Source organism: Saccostrea cucullata, unplaced genomic scaffold (genome assembly GCF_032062105.1).
Source record: "Saccostrea cucullata isolate Sc308-1 unplaced genomic scaffold, CSIRO_AGI_Scuc_v1 ctg1130, whole genome shotgun sequence".
Lineage (NCBI taxonomy): Eukaryota > Metazoa > Mollusca > Bivalvia > Ostreida > Ostreidae > Saccostrea > Saccostrea cuccullata.
The window spans coordinates 42,548-61,002 of NW_026937409.1; the positions used below are offsets into that span (position 1 = coordinate 42,548).

The 18,455-nt window shown below is 31.3% G+C and overlaps 1 protein-coding gene across 1 annotated transcript; it reads right to left on the bottom strand.

Moving 5' to 3' along the window:
- Positions 1 to 4,345: 4,345 nt before the first annotated feature.
- Positions 4,346 to 14,274, bottom strand: LOC134248149 (ras-related protein M-Ras-like). The gene is made up of 5 exons (XM_062730559.1): positions 13,591 to 14,274; positions 12,174 to 12,327; positions 7,409 to 7,508; positions 5,522 to 5,601; positions 4,346 to 5,284 (listed from the first exon to the last, which is right to left on the bottom strand). Exons 1-5 carry the CDS (start codon positions 13,769 to 13,771, stop codon positions 5,215 to 5,217), a joined length of 585 nt encoding a protein of 194 aa, XP_062586543.1. The 5' UTR covers positions 13,772 to 14,274; the 3' UTR covers positions 4,346 to 5,214.
- Positions 14,275 to 18,455: the final 4,181 nt, after the last annotated feature.

Consider the following 18,455-nt stretch of genomic DNA (forward strand, 5'->3'; position numbering starts at 1 on the left):
TTTTATATCAAAACTCCCTAGGACGTCTCTCGCCCCTCTCAAAGTGCCCCGCCCCATTTGTTTTATTAGTATTTATAGTATTACATGTCGCTATTTTTAGCGCAGGGGCATGAGGAGAGTTATTGCGTATAAAACAGGTTCTCGGCAATCGGAGTTCCTCGGATGACTCGTACCTCGCACAATCGGAGTTCCTCGGATGACTCGTACCACGTTTGAATGGAGCGTAGCGGAGTCAGCCGAGGATTGCCGATTGGGTTCTCGGCGGACTTTATGTTCTTATTACATCTATTAGAACTGTTTAATAAATGCTAAATAAATCAAACACCATGGATTGTGTAAAATTTTTAGAATACCGAACATGAAAACATGAATATATACATGTATGTGACTTCACTTCTGCATATACTTCACACCAAATAAAGCGATTCTTGGTCTAGTGGTTATGTCTCTCGCTTCAAAAGAGAAAAAAAAAATGTCTCTCGCTTCAAGTGTGAGAGGTCCCGGGATCAAATCTCGATCGAGCCTTTTTTTTTCTAAATACTTTTTTTTCTTAACTAAATGATAGTATTCAGCATGTGAAATGAAAATTTTATGAGGTTATAAAATCATCATTACAGTGTGATAAAAATTCCATATAAAAAAATCTTCTATACACATAATGAAGAATAAGCAATCAAATCTTTATATGCATATTGACATACATGTATTTTATTTGCTTCAGTATACATGTATACATTTAATAATTCTACAAATTCAGTCAGGGGGAGCCGACTTTTTCCCTAAGCGGGGGACACGAATTCTCTGAATTAGCTTGTTGTGTGGTAGAAATCAAACGTCAGGCTAGTAAACTGTCGATATATCTCAGTTATAAAAGATTCTGAAATCTACACACAAGGGTATGCATCTAGCTGGGAAACAACATTTTTTTGCTTTTTATGCATATTTTGATACCCCTAATCGGCGATTAGGAGTATATAGTTTCTACACTGTCCGCCTTTCTGTCTATTAAAAATACTGTTTGTCCGCAAAAACTTTAACATTGCCCATAACTTTTGATTGGTTGGTGCTTTGACTTGTATTTCACATGTGTATTCCTTATTACAAGACCTTTCTTTGCAATTCGGTGTCAACATATTTAACCTCTTGACTTTGACTTTTGAGTTTGACCCACCTCTAAAGAAATTTTACCTTTAACATAACTTTAAAAACATAATTTATAATTATACTTATATTTTTGAACAGTTAGCAAAGGATTATTCCTTCTGACAAGGCCTTCCTTTGGATACCAACAATTCTGACCATTTGATCTTGACCTTCGCCTACTTTTGTAAAACTTTAATCTGTCCATAACTTTTGAAGAATTGGTGCTAGCTATACCTGGGCTTTAATATTTCACATTTCGTTTGATATTACAAGGCCTTCCCTTTAAAACCTTCAGTTTTGCCTTTTGTGATTGACCTTGTAGTTTGATCATTATTTAAAAAATATTTATCTAAAATCGGACATAACTTTAATTGATTGGTTAGTGCTTGGACTTCTATATTTCATATATATATTCATTGAGGCAAAGCTTTTCTTTTGGGTAACAGGATTTTTCATCGCTTGACCTTGGAGTTCGACTCACTTTTGATAAAATACATCAAACTTTAATCATGACCAAAAAATTTTGATTGGTTGGAGCTCTGGCCTTGGTTTGGATACCAACAATTAAAAGCACTTTGTTATAATAGGTAGACGGCTTGGATAAAAGTGATTGCCTCATGTAGAGATACAAGTGTAGGTTGTTGATGATTTAGATAGATGTGATTAGCATAGTAGAAAGTAACATGATATTCTATTGTTTATGGTCCTCAGAGTTCATCCTGATGATTACTAGTAATTCCATTGATATAGTTTTCATATATAGTATGATATTCTCCTTTTCTTACAAAAAAAAATACATTGCAATCTTTAAGAAATAAGAACTCTGCAAGTCACACTCATTATATAATATAATTTTACTGATTGATCCATTCAAATAAATAACATATCAATACTTATAAAGAAATGAGCATACTGTTAAAATTTGTGTATATGTCCTACTTGTTCTTCAGAATGAATGATTATGAAGATAGATGGTTTGAATCCCAGTTAAAAGGTGAATAAAACATTTGAAATCTAGAGACAAAGCATATCAATTAAATATTCATAATAAATTCTAACATCCTATAATTGAGATAGGATGTTAGATCCCCTCGCATACTCGCTGCCCTAACATACCTGTAGTGAGCGAGTATGTGAGTGGATCTATTCAACATCTAATTTAAATTAAATTGGAATTATGATGGTGCACATAACATCATTTAAATGTAATGATCGAATGTCATAAATTTATAATCAACACAGAAAATAAAAACTGACTTTTAATAATGTACATACATGTTTAATATGAGCAGGAATATTAAATTTCTTATTACCTGGGACTACTACAATCACAACCTTTTTGATTCCCTTAAAAAAACAACCTTACTGTTATACTCTGACAGTAAAAAACAACTAATTCTCAAAATACAGTTATCAAACTCATCTTAAAAAAATTTGGTTAATGACTAAAAATATTTACCAAAAAAAAAAATATTTTCAAAGCTGATTTATGCTATCAAACCACAATTTCAAAAGAATTATGCAGAATATTTCTCAATATTATTTGTGTTTTAAACAATATGTTGTACATAAGTATTTAAAAATTAAAAAAAAAAAACATCACTATCACACACTATTTATACAAACCATTCACTAATCATCGTTAAATCAATAATGACATTTATAGTAAAAATCAACATACAACCTTGTGATTGAGACAACCTAAAACTTGACTTTAATGGGAGACACATAAACAGACAACATACATCAATGGCACCATATAGCATATCAACTAAATCTAATGTGCATCCAGCACTCGTTAGATTTTTTCAATTATTTTACAATTTTTCTTTTAAATATGATGATTTTTATTTTAAAAGCATGTCATAAATTCTTCAAAATCTTTTTTTTTCATGGTTTAACATCAAGATGTTACAATTTCTTTAAAAAAAAAAAGGATGGTGCCTCAAATAACAAAAAAGACAACTCTTCTGGCCTTCTTATTCATATACATGTATCAACAATGCAGAGGGGAAAATTATGGTGTATAGCTATATAAAAAAAATATTTCTCTTTAGAAAATTCTTCAGATTCTTTGTTTTCTTCCCATTCTCCTTGTCTTTATGTCTTCATTGAACAATGTACAAAATAAAACTAATCTTTCTCGCACATATTAACTTCCAGCTCAATTTTGACAAAAAGGTCACATAATCTAGCATCCAAAAATTCAGTTAATGATGTATAGAGGAACAGGCTGTAATGTTACTTAAAAATTGCAATCCTTTAAAACATATTATTTAAAAACAAATATAGTTTCCAAAAATGTAAATACGTCAACCTATCAGAAAAAATAATTAAAATGTACTAAATACGTCAAACATATGAAATAAATAACTTCTGACCCCAAAAGTCATTTTCACATACAATCATAAAAAATACACACACAGAATGTGTGATTCATAAACAATGGTTTTGATGCCATTTACAAATGAAAAGCATAAATAACAAATAAAAATTATTTATAGCATGGTTTTTCTTTTCTTAATGGTGGGGAAAATATAAATTTTCAGAGCAGTTTTTGTAAAAATTGGTCTATCTTAAATTCTAAGGGGGGAAAAATCACAGGGCTTTTCAGGACAAAAAAATAAACAACAAAACAAAACAAATTACAAACAAAATAAAAATAGGCTAACAATTAGTTTGTTTTACAACCTTGGAATTAATATATAACACTAAACAAAAATAATACCAGTGCTATTCCTCAAGAAAAAGCTGATCAGAATTTACTTTCTTCAAAAACATGTACAAATCATGGAATGTAAAAATCTATACTTTAGGACTAATTTTTCAACAAATGGAATGTAAAAAATGTTTTTGTTCAGTTTTTAACCACAATTGTAACTACATGTTCATTTATAACTTTTAAATTCACATATAAATACAAATAAGAAGTATTGAGCAGGCAATTTAAAATGACTATATTGGCAGTATATTTGAGCATCTGTTCCAAACAATTTTTTTTCAAAAGACTTGGGTAAATAAAATGTTTCTACAAAAATAAAAGCTTAAAAAGACATTTTCCAATGCCATTTAATACTGGGTAAAGAAACTCTTTTAGCAAAGTCCACTTCATTAGTCCCTCCATGACCACCCCCCCCCCCCCCCAGAAATCACTTTTTTTTTAAAAAAAATATTTGCTTATTGGTTATACAATATGTGCAGTAATTAACATCTTTTACTTGTATTATGTCTACCTAGCTGTAAATTCCAGAACATTGATTCTTTCTCCAAATAAAATTGACTAGATTTGTGATTTTTCTGACAATATAAAATGGAGTCTGAAACACTCTCTTCTTATATATCCCAATATATATCTCAAAAATATAGAGTAATTTTTCTTAAGAAAACAAGGACAAGAATCAAAATATGCTTGCCAAACCTTTCTCTAGAGCCATCAAGAAACAAATCTAAGGATAATACAGTAATACATGAAGGAATGAACTCATGAAAAAGGGAATGTACAAATGACAGTGTTTATCAGAAACTTGTGAGCCATCCTTAATATCAACAAAAAAAGGACAACCAGTCTTCAATGCATCACTAAATAACAATGGTAAAGTTCTATGAAACAAAACAAAGGTGATTCTAGTAGAAATGAACAAATGATGACTCTCATTGAGTCAAACAATGCCAAATATATATGAGCTGTTTACAACAAAAAATCAACTACAAACTAACAGTATGAGGATGACTAGAGATGTGATCCAGTGTAGCCAAAAAAAAGTTCACTCTTGTACATCAACTGCTCAAGTGCCTCAATTGTCACATGTCAAATAGAGGTGCAGAAATCTTCACAGTTATGGACCGAAGAGCAGAGAGAGAGACGCTACACTTCCACTGTCTACAAGATTGGTCATTGCATGCAGAGCCAACAACAGAAATCTTGTTGGTGTACTGATCGCCAATGAAACTGTAACATAGTAGGATGATAAGATGGCTACAGCGCTGACTACAGAAGTCCTTTGGACCTCAAGATGATGGTGATGAGCTGTGATGGAGAGTGGTTACGTTGTTACAATGAGGAAGATGACATCACAGGATGGTGCACTTTGACTTCCGAGCTTTCCTCCGGCGATGTTGTTTGGGGTCAAATGGCATCAGCCTACAAAAAGTATTCATATTCCAACATTCAGAATTTATTTTTAAAGCAAAAAAATTTGTCAAACTACTATGGATAAAAATGTTTTTATCTACAAAATTTATATTTAAAAACCATTTTTTAAAAAGTAGGAGTTGTCTCTCTTGTTAAAAATATATTTATTTTAGATTACTGAACAGGTTGAAGTGTAAACTCCATTTTAAATATTTCTATCTATAAGATACATAACAACAATCTAACCTTATGACCCTGACAACTTCATGAAAGGCTAGATCTACATTAATGGGAGGATCCTTGGCACTGGTTTCTATGTATGGTATCTACAAAATAAGAATGTAGATACATGTATTCCATGGTAAAAAAAAAAGAACTAAGAATACAGATCTTCTTTAACATGGTATCTGCAAATGTATATTTTTAGCCGCGCTTTGCTGAAAGCAAAGTCCTGGCTGTAGACATCATGATCGACTGTCTTTATAAATAGCAAAGTAAACAAAAAACCAAACAGCGTCAAAGCAGACACTTCCAATAAACAAAATAGTCCCATTGCAAGGACAATATTCAAACAAATATTTTTTAACTGAAAATTAAACTGAAAGAGAAATTAGATATTTGCTTTATTGGGATAATTGTGATAGCTGATGAATGCATACTGTAAGCCAAATTTTCAATATGCTTTTCAATATATTGAAATTGTTGAAGAGTTTCATGGTTTCATATCGTTTTCATCGATGTTATCATACTGATTATATCCTGTTTTGATTTTTATCAAATTAATAGTATATTAGTGATTTGGAGTTTTAAGAATTAACATGCATGGAGTCACTTGACAATGTACATATATGTTTTGCTACATGGGAAATGAAAGTACTGTTTGTTTGAAATAAAAATGTCTATAAAATAAACATGTGCATTATTTTAACAATTCCAAGACTGAATTTTTAACTTATAAGAAAAAAATGCTTATTGAATAGAAAATTAAATTTTAAAATTTCATATCAGTAGTATACTGTTTTAAGTGATATATGTGATATTATTTTAAATCATAGTTATACAAACTCTATCCGTTAAAAATCAATGGCCAAACGGAAAAAATTAAAGCAATATGAGCTATATACTTTGAGATTTTTATTTTGCTGGTAAAATAAACTATTATGATTAATTTGTATGTAATTTAAACCCTTATGACCAATAGGCCCAAAATGTTTAAAAAAAATATTTCTGGGAATATAGTTTTATATAAGAAATCATTATTGTACAGGACAACAATAATTCAATTTTGCTTCAATCAAAGCTAATAAAAAAATTTCCATCACAAATATTTTTTGTTTATATGATTTATTTTTCTGTCATTAAATTAGTTAATTTTTGCAATAAAATATGTCAAACATGCAGCTCATATTGCTTTAAATATGTACCAAATTAAACATGTCATAGCTAGGTCAATATTATCTTTTAAAATGAAATTTCATGTCTTTTGATGCACAACTCAAGTGGAATTTTATGAAAGTCCATATTTGAAACATATATGTCATGAAATACAATTTGAATACATACTTATATTTTTCACTTTTGGAACATAAAAGTCCTGCATTTTCCAATTTTTTTCCCAAAAGCTAAAAACTTTTGGGTCGGGTGCAAAAACATAGGGTAGGTCGGGTAGCAGGAAACAAGACTATTTTTTTTCTTGGCCTTATTTGAATCAACAGCTTCTACAGAGACAATAAAACATAATGAAATTCAAACTTTACAGCATTTAATTAGCATATAGGTTGTGACAAAAGCATTTACAGTTGATAAATTCTGCCATATATACAATCACACCTGTTTAATCCAGCATGTACTAGGACACACTGTGTCACAATAAACAGGGGGGCAGATTACAAAACACTGTATACATGGACATTTTTGCCCCATTTTTTTCACCCAATTTGCCCTTGTCATGTTTGGGCGAATTTAAAACGGGGCGAAATTGTTAGCGAGTATGAAAGGGTGAAAATTACAAGGGGCGAAAATGACCCTGTATACAGTATCTCAGAGAATAGTAAAAAGGGAATGAATGAATTGCACAGGTATCAATTCAAACCTTTTTTTAACTATATATATACATGTATTATATATACTTACATTTAGCCTTGTTGCCAGATTCTTTCCATCTTCCTCTGTGACCTTCCGCTGTTGTACAAGGTCAACTTTGTTGGCCACAAGAATCATGGGATAGGTGTCCCTACAAAACACAACTTTTACACTTAATATGTGAATCATCCCTTGGACTTCATTTAAGCATATAAATGATCATTTTTTTGCAACAAGTCTAAAATAACAATGCCATTATGATTATGGTTATATTTACAAGTTGCATGAGCACAATTTTTAAACTTTCAAAAACTTATTAGAACAAGAGATGTTTGTAAAACACTTATGCCAAGAATGACAGAGCCCATAATTGTCAAATTTTTCCAAGTCCAAGGGGCATAAGTTTGTTCAAAATGATGGCGGGGCCAAATTGTACCCAAAACAAATATATGAAAATTCCTAGATATTCAAGAATGACAAAGCCATAATTCATATATACTAAATTTCATTTAAGTATGTGCAACCTCTGCAAAAAAAAAAAATGAACGAAAACTGCAAATAATTGGAAATTTTCTAAGTCCAAGGGGCATAACTCTGTCAAAAATGGCGCGGTTGTGCCCAAAACAGAACTTGAACTAGATATTCATCTGATAAATCTGAATACCAAATTTCATTTAAGTATGTGCAACAGTTGTGAAGAAAATGAATGGAAACCAAGGGCCTCTTGTTATTTGAACAGACTTGAATTCAATGACAACATCTAAGAAAGCAAGTTTTGTTCCAGTTCTCTTTAGCCTTTAACATGTTTGATTTTGCTCAGGTGAGCTACAAATGCAGAAAAAAAAACAACTGTGGTATGGGGCATACTTTATTCAATTTTGTTAATGTTTTAAAAAACTTAAAGAATTATCAAGGGATTCAGCTCAAGTTTCTCAGAAAATTTCATGCACAGCTGAATATAAACGTTTTGATATTTAAAGTCCCCCAATATTTAATCCAAATCAAAATTTCTTCTTGTACATCATATAATTTGAGCAAACATATTAAAAGAATTCATCATCAACAGAATACATAAATCCATCAAGAGTTATGTAATTATGAGATTTGAAAATAGGAAAAGAACCTATCTTCATGAAATTACATTTATCCAAGCTGTAATTAGCAACATGAGCCAATAAAGTATATAAATAAGCAATACTTTTATCAAATAACAAATGATGAAGGTCTTGTACAGAAGCATATAACCTTTATAGATCAATAAGGTTTAATAAAATATAACCCAGGATAATATTCTATATTTCATGGAAAAGCAATTTCTAGCAAGAATTGTGAAATAACAATCAGTATCATGTTCAAAAGTAATACCACTTGTATGCAAAGCAAACAAAGACCTCTGAAAACATCAGATATGGGATCAGGTGCTACATAGGAATGAGCATCCCTTGTAAAGGTCATGTCAGCAGGACATTTCATTGGCAATATTTCAAAGATAATTCAGTGTGAAAAATAATGCCCAACAACTATTTCTTTATGAAAAGACTCATATATATTAATGATATGTTGAAAACTTTAAGTTTTGATAATTCTAGGAGTACTAAAAAGTTTCTTTAATTTGCTACTTAGTCAATGTCTCTAGTTATATTGACAACTTTATATCCACAGTACTCAACCAAAATCAGAGCTGTTTTTATGTACATTATTAAATTCCATTACAATAAAGGTATAAAATAAACCACCTGGACAAAATTAATCTCATTACTTCACAATAAATCTTAAGATGGTAAGATCCACTGCACACAATTTTCTCAAGCCTTGTAAAACCCTCAGACATTTAAACCTCTTTTTAATTTGTCTGAATGATAAATATCCTCTAACACAATCATTTCTATGGGACTACCCGTAAGGATGGATATTTCATTAATAAAAAAGCATTGTCCCCTTTATTTCCTTCCCACGGAGCATTACGGTAGATTAAAATTTTCTACATACCTACACATACTTACAAATTTACATTTATGGAATGCAAAATAACCAAAACAGAATTTTAATGAGTATATTTAAATTTGCCCTGGCAGACTCACACCCACACACACATAGCAATTTTCAAAAGTAAAATATAATCTAAGCCCTTTCTTAATTTTTTTTTAAAACTTTTTGCTTAATATAATGTTTTTATAAATTTTTATATATTCATTTCATTTTTGAATTAATGTTCATCATGGAAATGAACATATATTTATTCATCACAAATGGAGGGAATAAAGTAATGCTTTTTTCTCTGTTTGGATGGGGGGATTTTGTGTGTGTGTTAGTTTGTCGTTGTATGAAACTTAAAGGATGTAAATTGCATCATAACTGATGTCATAGGCTGCCTTGATATAAAGATATGCTCTTTGCAGTTTGCAAGGTAATTAATGATCCGCTTCATGGTGTTCCTTTTTTTTTAACTTATATATAAAGAACATAAAAGCACAGGAAGGCCTTTAGCTTCTTTTGGCTTTAAGATTATTTTTTTTTAACTTTTACAAGGTCATTTTCTATACATAACCTGTTGGGATAACATGCCCTAAGCATGCTAATCTGATTAAAACACATTGACTGTACAAGTAAGACCCCCTTGTATAAAATACTAGTAATACACGTGTGGTTCTACATGTATCTTCTTTAAAACTGCTGACTAGCTAGTTTATAAAATTGATACCTTATCATATCAACCATTTTGTTGTATGCAGATAGTATATTGTGTGGCTTAATTAGCGGGGTATGTTAAATACAATGTTTTTATCTTAAGCATGCTATAAACTGCTTTTTGCAATCACATACCTAAATTTACCCTAAAACTATACCAGGTACAAAAGCTAAGTATTAACTGTTCATAATATAGATATACATAATTCTGTTGGTATTCTAAAGCTTTGTTATCAAAGAAAACAAATATAAGAATATAGAAACACATAGAGTGGAAAATATTTCATGAGAGTTCTTATACATGAAACAAATGCTTGGTATATACATGTTCAAGCCATCCTCTCTCAACCCCAAGTGAATGATGTAATTTAAAAAATAAATCTGCCATGTAATATGCTAATAATATGTAACAACCTACTTCTTCGTTTTCTTTTTACACAACTTTTTAGGCAAAAAAGGAAGAGGCTCATTTTTTTGAGAAAAAAATTCCCGTGACATTTTAGTGCCACGTTTATCTCCTCACCATCTGGGGTAAAAATAAGGCTTATTAATAAATCTAATGACAAACAAGGATAAAATGACTGGCAAAAAATGCTGTAATGTATTTATTACTCCTATGCCATCAAGATAAGATGACCCCCAGGTCAACGAAGGAAAGCTGTAAAAATGTTTGTTTTACTGGGACACGTATAGTTCTAACCAATTGAAAGTTAAAATGTTTGTAACCTTGTGAGACACCTATTGAAATGAAATTCTGTTTTCAAAAAATTTAATTTATGTGGTATATGTGCAAATGTGCATTGATCATTTATTAGCATAATCATGCAGGCAGTAAAAGCTGTCATAAAAACATATAAAAAGTTTTTGATTTAAAAAAAAAAAATCTTATTGAAAATATTCAGATTAATGTGTTAATGCATTAAATATTCCTCTTTATAAAAACTTAAATCATACAGGCAGAAAATTGCTATCATTAAATGTCAAAAGATCTTTGAAAATAATTCAATGCCACTCATTCTCTCCTCACAAAACACAGGAAATACTTAAATTTGACCCTCTAACTTTTAGAAACTGGTTTCCTTTAAAACTCTTAGATTCTCTGCCACTTAATTCAGTGACAAGACTTTTTCACCCCTCTTTTCTTCAACTTTTAATTTACGGAACAGATACACAAGCAGGAAATGGTTTTATACAAAAGAAATGAACTGAGAAGTGCTTCCTCCATTCTTAAGTAATGGTTTTTCTCTTCAGAACAGATGATTTTGATCATAAAAAAAAAAAAAAAATCTGTCAAAGATAATTTCTGAACATTTAAGTTGAAAGTGACCATTCCTAGATACAGATAATTAAAAATGTTGACAACCCATTTAGTAACTCTATAATGGCTGCAAATCCTTGGAGAAAATAAGTTGATTTTACACATCTGTCCACAAAATTATCAAAATACTCAGGCTTTCAAAATCTGCCAGTATACCCATAACTTCCAAGCAAATGAAATTAGAATTGTTCCAGACAAAAATCATTCAGTGAAGAACAATTTTTGATTATATTTTAGTTAAATTGCTTCTGACAGATATGTCTCTTAATTTATCTGTTCTGAAACCTTTTCAAACACTCTGATTACCCTGGTACTATAATCTTCCACCTATTATCATGATTATCTTTCAGAGACTCAGAATCAGACTGACCATTACTTCGATTAGAACTATTTTAGCCATTATGGCATAATTACATATATGTACGTTCACCAGCTGTAGTACACAACCTTCACTTATGATACATATAATATTTCGTGTGTTGATCTCATTATAGCTTATGCATGTTATACATACTTTCTAAATAATCAGTATAAACATGATAAAGCATGCATTAAATATTCAGTAAATTTATATACATGTGCATGTATTCCTTATTAAAACAACAAAATGAAGTTGGACAGTGAGCAAGGTCATTGCATTTCTTGTGTAAATGAATTTATTTTTTTAATTATCATCCCTAGTTCATATTTAATCAAAACTGTAATATGTTCTGTTTTAACTTGTCTGTTAAGCTACAGCAATAAATCTTTTTGAGTTTGAGTACATTTATAATCTAAAAGCGTTCATTTGACCTTGAACTTTGACATTACCTGTCCTTGACCCGTAGAATCTGTGTGTGGAAATTCTGGATGTTGTGAAAGCTGTGAGCGTCAGTAACGGAGTAGACTAACAGGAATCCGTCCCCTTTCCTCATATACTGCTCCCTCATCGCACTGAACTCCTCCTGTCCCGCCGTGTCTAGCACTGAAAGTAATACAAAAGTGTAGAGGTCAATATAAGCACTGAAAGTAATAAAAAGTGTAGATTCAAGATGAACCAATAAAAAAATGCCTCAGAAAAATATTGAATCCATGATAGGTAGTGAAATATGAACAAATAAAATTTACATTTTTCCATGAATATATAAATGTCACAAATGGAAGAAATTAAGTTTTATATTATAAGGTTGTAATACCTGTGGTGCTGTAGTGTTTCAGGTATAGATATACATGTACTGGTAGACTATATTACATATATTCAAATTAGTCATCAGTTTACCATACCTCTATTTAATATACAGCCCTGCATGATGACAATTATGAAATGTGTGCTAAAATGTATGCAATTTGGTAGAGTACTTTTGTAATATTATTACAGACTACAAATATAGGTCAATAGGAATGTAATTTGATCTCAGACTTTAATAGCAGGGCAATTGTAAATTTCTTGATTCCAAATGATGTACATGTACTATGTTACTGAGTAAAGACAAGCAATTTTTTTTTCAATTTACGAATTTTAACAAGGAAGAAGAGGATAAAGAGTCCTGAAAATAACAAAATACCACTGTGTCATATAACCAGGATTTAACTGTACATAAAATAGTGCCATCAGGCACAAGGTTTTAAAGGATATAAAGGTAAACAGTTAAAGTCAACAACATTTAAACCACAGGCCTGCATAGCAAGTACCTGACAATCTATTCCCTGTCATCTGGGGATAGAGGGGTATTTACTATTGTGTAGATACTTAGCTGTCAAGCAAGATTTACTCTAATTTGTTCAGAATCGAGTTAAATTATAATTGAATTATATATACATGTATAGCCTTTTGTACTTGAGTGTTCTTTGATCAATGGTCTTTTGATTTCTTTATATTTCCGTGATGATTCGACTTTTTTCTTAAACAGAAACACTCAATCAGATAACTTTCATAGAGGAAATCAAATATGGAAGCCCCTTCCCCTTTCTTAATCATGGGATACCTCAACTCCTTTCTATTTTAAGAAACCTAGTACTGAAAAATTACACTTATCTATAATAAAACATACACGTGTAATACTAATAATTACAGGAATTATTTCTTTTGGATGTCTACATGTACAATCATGCATGTGATTATAGAAAGATATCATTAACACAATGTGTCACAAGTTGACACACAACCAACATTTTAAATTCAAAAGTGAGCTAAATCTCATTAAATATCAAATTTGTGTATCGTAAGACTACAAAAATAAATTTCTACCATCAAGAACACAGGGTTTGCCGTCGATATTTGTGTGCTGAATATAGGAGTCTTCAATGGTTGGATCGTAATCCTCCACGAAAAGTTTCTGGAAAAACTGGATGGTCAGGGCTGACTTCCCCACCCCTCCATCACCCACCACGACAAGTTTGTATGTAATCTCATTGTGTGACTTTGACATCCTGTCTTGTTATTCCTCAGTACGTCCTTGGTTATGTTTCACAATTCTACCTTCAAGATGTTATCATTCAACACAATTCAATCAAAATAGATCGAAATAATTAACAATCCTTCCTATTATTGAAATGTGTGATGATTGGAGGAAATTCGAATTACCACACTATGATGTCAACATGCATGAACGATACAAGAATGCCCGTAAATAAATAACTTCAGAACTTCACACAGTCAATTTTCACATATTCAACTAAATACCCGAGTTTTAAAATATCAAATTTATATTTATGCGATTTCACAACCCGACCGACCGATTCAACGCCATTTCACAACACCACGTGTACAAAAGAAATCTCATCAAACTCTGATATCAATTTTTCGCGTCCCAAAAATTTTATCTTCATGAAAGGCATAGTAGCCCATATGCCCTACAGTAAGTTACGTCCGATACCTTGAGAACTTTGATCCTCAAAATTCACAATGCCATGACGTTCTTTAAACGATAAACCCGGTTGTGAAACGACAGTTGATTGGTTCATAAAAGAAGCCCGATGAAACGCGGAAGGTGATTGGTGTTTATTTTAAGTTGTCTAATTTTAGAACCATGCAGTGTAAACAAACTTAAAATAGATCTTACACGGGGTGGATCCAGGAAAGTGATAAATAAAATTCAGTCGAACATGATAAATCGATACATAAATTATTATCACAGTAAACTATTTTTTCATGCCTGAAAGTACAATCTTCTAAAAAGTACCAAAAAAGTAAAACATTTCAGGCGCGGATCAAAGGATATGTTTTTGGAAGGTGGGCATGGTGGGGGTGGGTGGGTTCCTCAAATGAATCAAACTCTAAGGTCAAGGAAGAAAAATGTTGTTAATGAAAGAAAGTACTTGTCTCGATTAATGTGAAAGTCCAAACACTGACCATGCTGACCATTCAGAGGTTAAAGTTTATAAAATATATTGGTCAAACTTCAAGGTCAAGGCCAAAGGTTCAAATCAATGGTACCCAGGAGAGGACCTTGTCATAAGAAATAAACCTGCATGTGAAATATTAAAGCCCAACGACCAACTATTCTCAAGTTAAGGTTATTAGTTTTTTCAAAGGAAGGTCGAGTTCCAAGGTCAATTTCTTTTTTGTTTTCGAAGGAAAATACTTATCTAAACCTGTGAAATATGAAGGCCCTTGAACTAAATGATCAAAAGTCATACCAAGTTTCTTTTTTCCAAAGAGGGTCAATATGTGATTGTTAAAAAAACAACTATTAACTCTATGGAAGGGAATTACCGCCAAAAGTCTATGTATCTTCCTTTTATCCTTATTCTGCCTACTTCTTTATGCTTTGTTATTATTTTAATTATATGTCACTTTATTGTTTTCATATTCGTCTTTGTTACATTTCACTTCGAACTTTTATCATTCTTATTTTTTATTATGCTTTATTCTTGTAAAATATTTCTTTTAAATGATAACAGTTTCTTAAATAAATTATTCAATGAATAAAATATTTCAAAAACTTGCTTTAAACTTAGTATTAATTGTTTTTATTATATTTCAATTTCATTATCATTTCTCATCAGATAATTGATCATTTGTGGTTATAGATTCTTCAATACGCCTTAGTACTTTAATTATCAATCGAACTTCTGAAGGAGTGTATAATAATATCCAATAATGGAACTCCATATTGATTTCTCTGGGCACACATGACATGGTAAAACTTTATACTATACTGAATATGTTAATTGACCCACTTTTTGTAAGAATAAAAGTTAATGTAGTAAAAGTAGGAAAAAAATTAAATTTTTTGGGGAAATTGAAACAAGTAAAAATTGTTTTGAATATAGGATTTATGCATCTAGCAAAATGAAAGTGACACAAAGAATTTTTTAACATTTGCAAAAATAGAAACCTGACAAGCATAAAAAACACTGCTGAAGCAAAGGAAATTATTTTTCTAACTCAAATATTCAACGTGGGGGGGGGGAGAGGCCTACATGTATCTTCATTTTGATGACAATTTTTTTTCATACATCACCACTTTTTTAAACCTATATGAATCTGTCCATGGCAAATGTGGTAAAATGTCTATTTATTTGCAGGAACGTCTGTATTGCGTGGACTATGAGGTCCACGGTAAATATATAAGCGAGGTTAAACCGGATGCCCTGGGCAAACCACAGGCTACGCATGCGCGAGGATGCATTTAGAAGTTTGGCAATTTCCTGGGTTTTTTTTTTTTGCGCTTGTCAAGTTAATTCGCCCTATTCGAATTAAAATATACCATTCACTTGGCAAAAACGCGCCTTTAATTCTTCATATCGCATTTAAATATTCTATTAAAGTTAATTATTTGTTGATAATTGAATTCCAGTTTAATTGGTATAAAAATTTCAATCTTTTACATATACTTTTATATAATTGGGTTGTTTTTGATTCCATGGTACAAGCATTTCAAGAAGTTATAACTGCTCATGTATATAGATTCATGTAACTTAACAAAGGAATGAAAAACGTCATTATGGGTAGGAGATCCAATTTTTTTTTAAAGAGGGGGAGGAAGTTTCGCCGGCAAACGTTTTGTGCATCAGAAAGACGAGCAAAAAAATTAAGTGTCTCCCAAACAAAATATCGTAAGGAGCGTTTAACTTTTTTTCTTTGCTTTAGTATACACCTTTTAAACCTGTGTGTGTGTGGGGGGGGGGTCCTAACACCCCAGACAAAAAAATCCGCGCATGGTACATAGCTGTGCTTCTGCATAAACCATCAGAAACTCCCTGGTCTTATTTTTTAATATTTAAATTTCTTAATTTTAAATCCAGAACAGAAATGTCAAGTCCAAGTCAGTATTTGTTATCAGCCAGGAAGCAAAAAAATTTTTTAAACTGACAAAACTGTTTGGTGGTGGTAAAGGTCGCTAACTTTTTTTCAGATAAAATTTCACAATACAATCAGTGACTTTTAATATATAAATTGATCATTGTAGAAAAAGTAAGGGATACAAACTTACATGAACTTTTCCACCTAGTAAAAACATGCATATGGTCCACGTATTGCAGTCCTTTTTTAAGGGACAGCAACTTGTTTTAATTATTTATTTTGCTTTGTAGACAATCTGAAATAAATATATATTAAGACTATTTCACCTTTGATTGTGCATTGTATAATGCTTTCCTTGAATGGAATTTTTAAAATTGTAAATGATTTTTTTGGAATGCTTTTTGTATACGGCACTTGATGCCATTGCATCAATTTTCGTGCCAGTACCTACTGCGACACAGGACCTCGAATAACAAGGTCTAGATCAACCGATGGATTGAACTCCACGTCCTACAGAGGGCTTGCCCACGACGTATTGATCGACTCCTTACATCTGTACTTTGTGACTCTAGAGCAAACGCCGTAACCACAGTGATAAGCGTTTTATTATACTGATGTATAATATATGTTCTCTGAAGGTTTGAATTTTTTTGGTTAAAATGATTTAATTATAAACCACTTTTAAAATGATATTATTTAAATATTTATTCATACATGAAGTCATTATAGGACATCATAGCTTTTCTTCAACAGGGGCGATTTATCGCTGGAAATCGAAATTGGAGGCAAAAATTGCATGAAAAGGTCTTACATTCATTCACACACACACAGAAAACCGGATTTTCGAAAGCCACAGCTCAACTTTTACCTTCATTTTTTTTCGCTTGTCAACTTTTTCGGTAAAACAAAAATTTTTCTCTGCCTGCCCCGACTCTTCGATTACTTTGGAAAAAATGCTACGGGCTGTTCAAAAAAAAACGTTCGTATAATAAATTCGAATATAAATTGAAAGTTCAGTTTTGATAGCTTAATGAATTTATTAATGCTAATTGGAAATCATGAAATATCATGCGCGGATCTAGAGGTGGGTCGGGGGGGTCAGGACCCCCCCCCCCCACTGGAATTTACCGAAGGTTAAAAAATGTATATACTAAAACAAGATAAAAGTTACCATGGACCCCCCGAGGGAATGGCATGTATCGGGTACATACCTGAACTAATGACAAACATCATGTGTGAAAAATGGGTGATAAAGTATTAAGGAAAAATTTGAGGCAATAAAAGTCACCATAACCCCGGCCCCCCTAATTTTACGAAATAGGTTTTTGACGTTACAATGCGGCAGTTTAGGTTTTTTTTTTTTTGCTTTCATTGAAATTTATGCTTCATTTTTTTGCGTGATTGAGTTAACGTTCGTAATAGAGAAAAAATTTAAGATACTGTATCAATTTAAAAGAAAATAAAATGACTTAAAAATATAGTCGTCAAAGAAAATGAAGTAAAGACGAAATGAAGAAGGATAAAAGTAAAAGTGAAATATAAAGACGAATATGAAAAGTTTTTAAAGTGACATATAATTTTTTAATAACAAAGCATAAAAAGTTGACAAGCAAAAAAAAAAAAAAAAGATACATAGACTTTTGGCGGTAATTCCCTTCCATATAACTCATAGAAAGGTCTCATTGAATATATACACATGTGAAGTTTGAAAGTCATAGCATCAACTGTCCTATTGAACTTTACATGTATGACAAAAGTAAACGTTTGATAAAAAAAAAAATCTTAATTACAAAAGCATGAAAAGTGCAATGGGAAAACGCATAGGTCAATCGATCTCAAATTAAGAGGTCTAACACCTTGGTACC

Excerpts from the sequence above, each read along its gene's own strand:
- LOC134248149 (XM_062730559.1), bottom strand. The coding sequence starts at position 13,771 with ATGTCAAAGTCACACAATGAGATTACATACAAACTTGTCGTGGTGGGT. Across the intron at positions 12,328-13,590 it reads CAAACCCTGTGTTCTTGATG|TGCTAGACACGGCGGGACAG; the intron begins GTAGAAATTTAT and ends TATTACTTTCAG. Across the intron at positions 5,602-7,408 it reads ATCTGGCAACAAGGCTAAAT|ATACCATACATAGAAACCAG; the intron begins GTAAGTATATAT and ends CTTATTTTGTAG.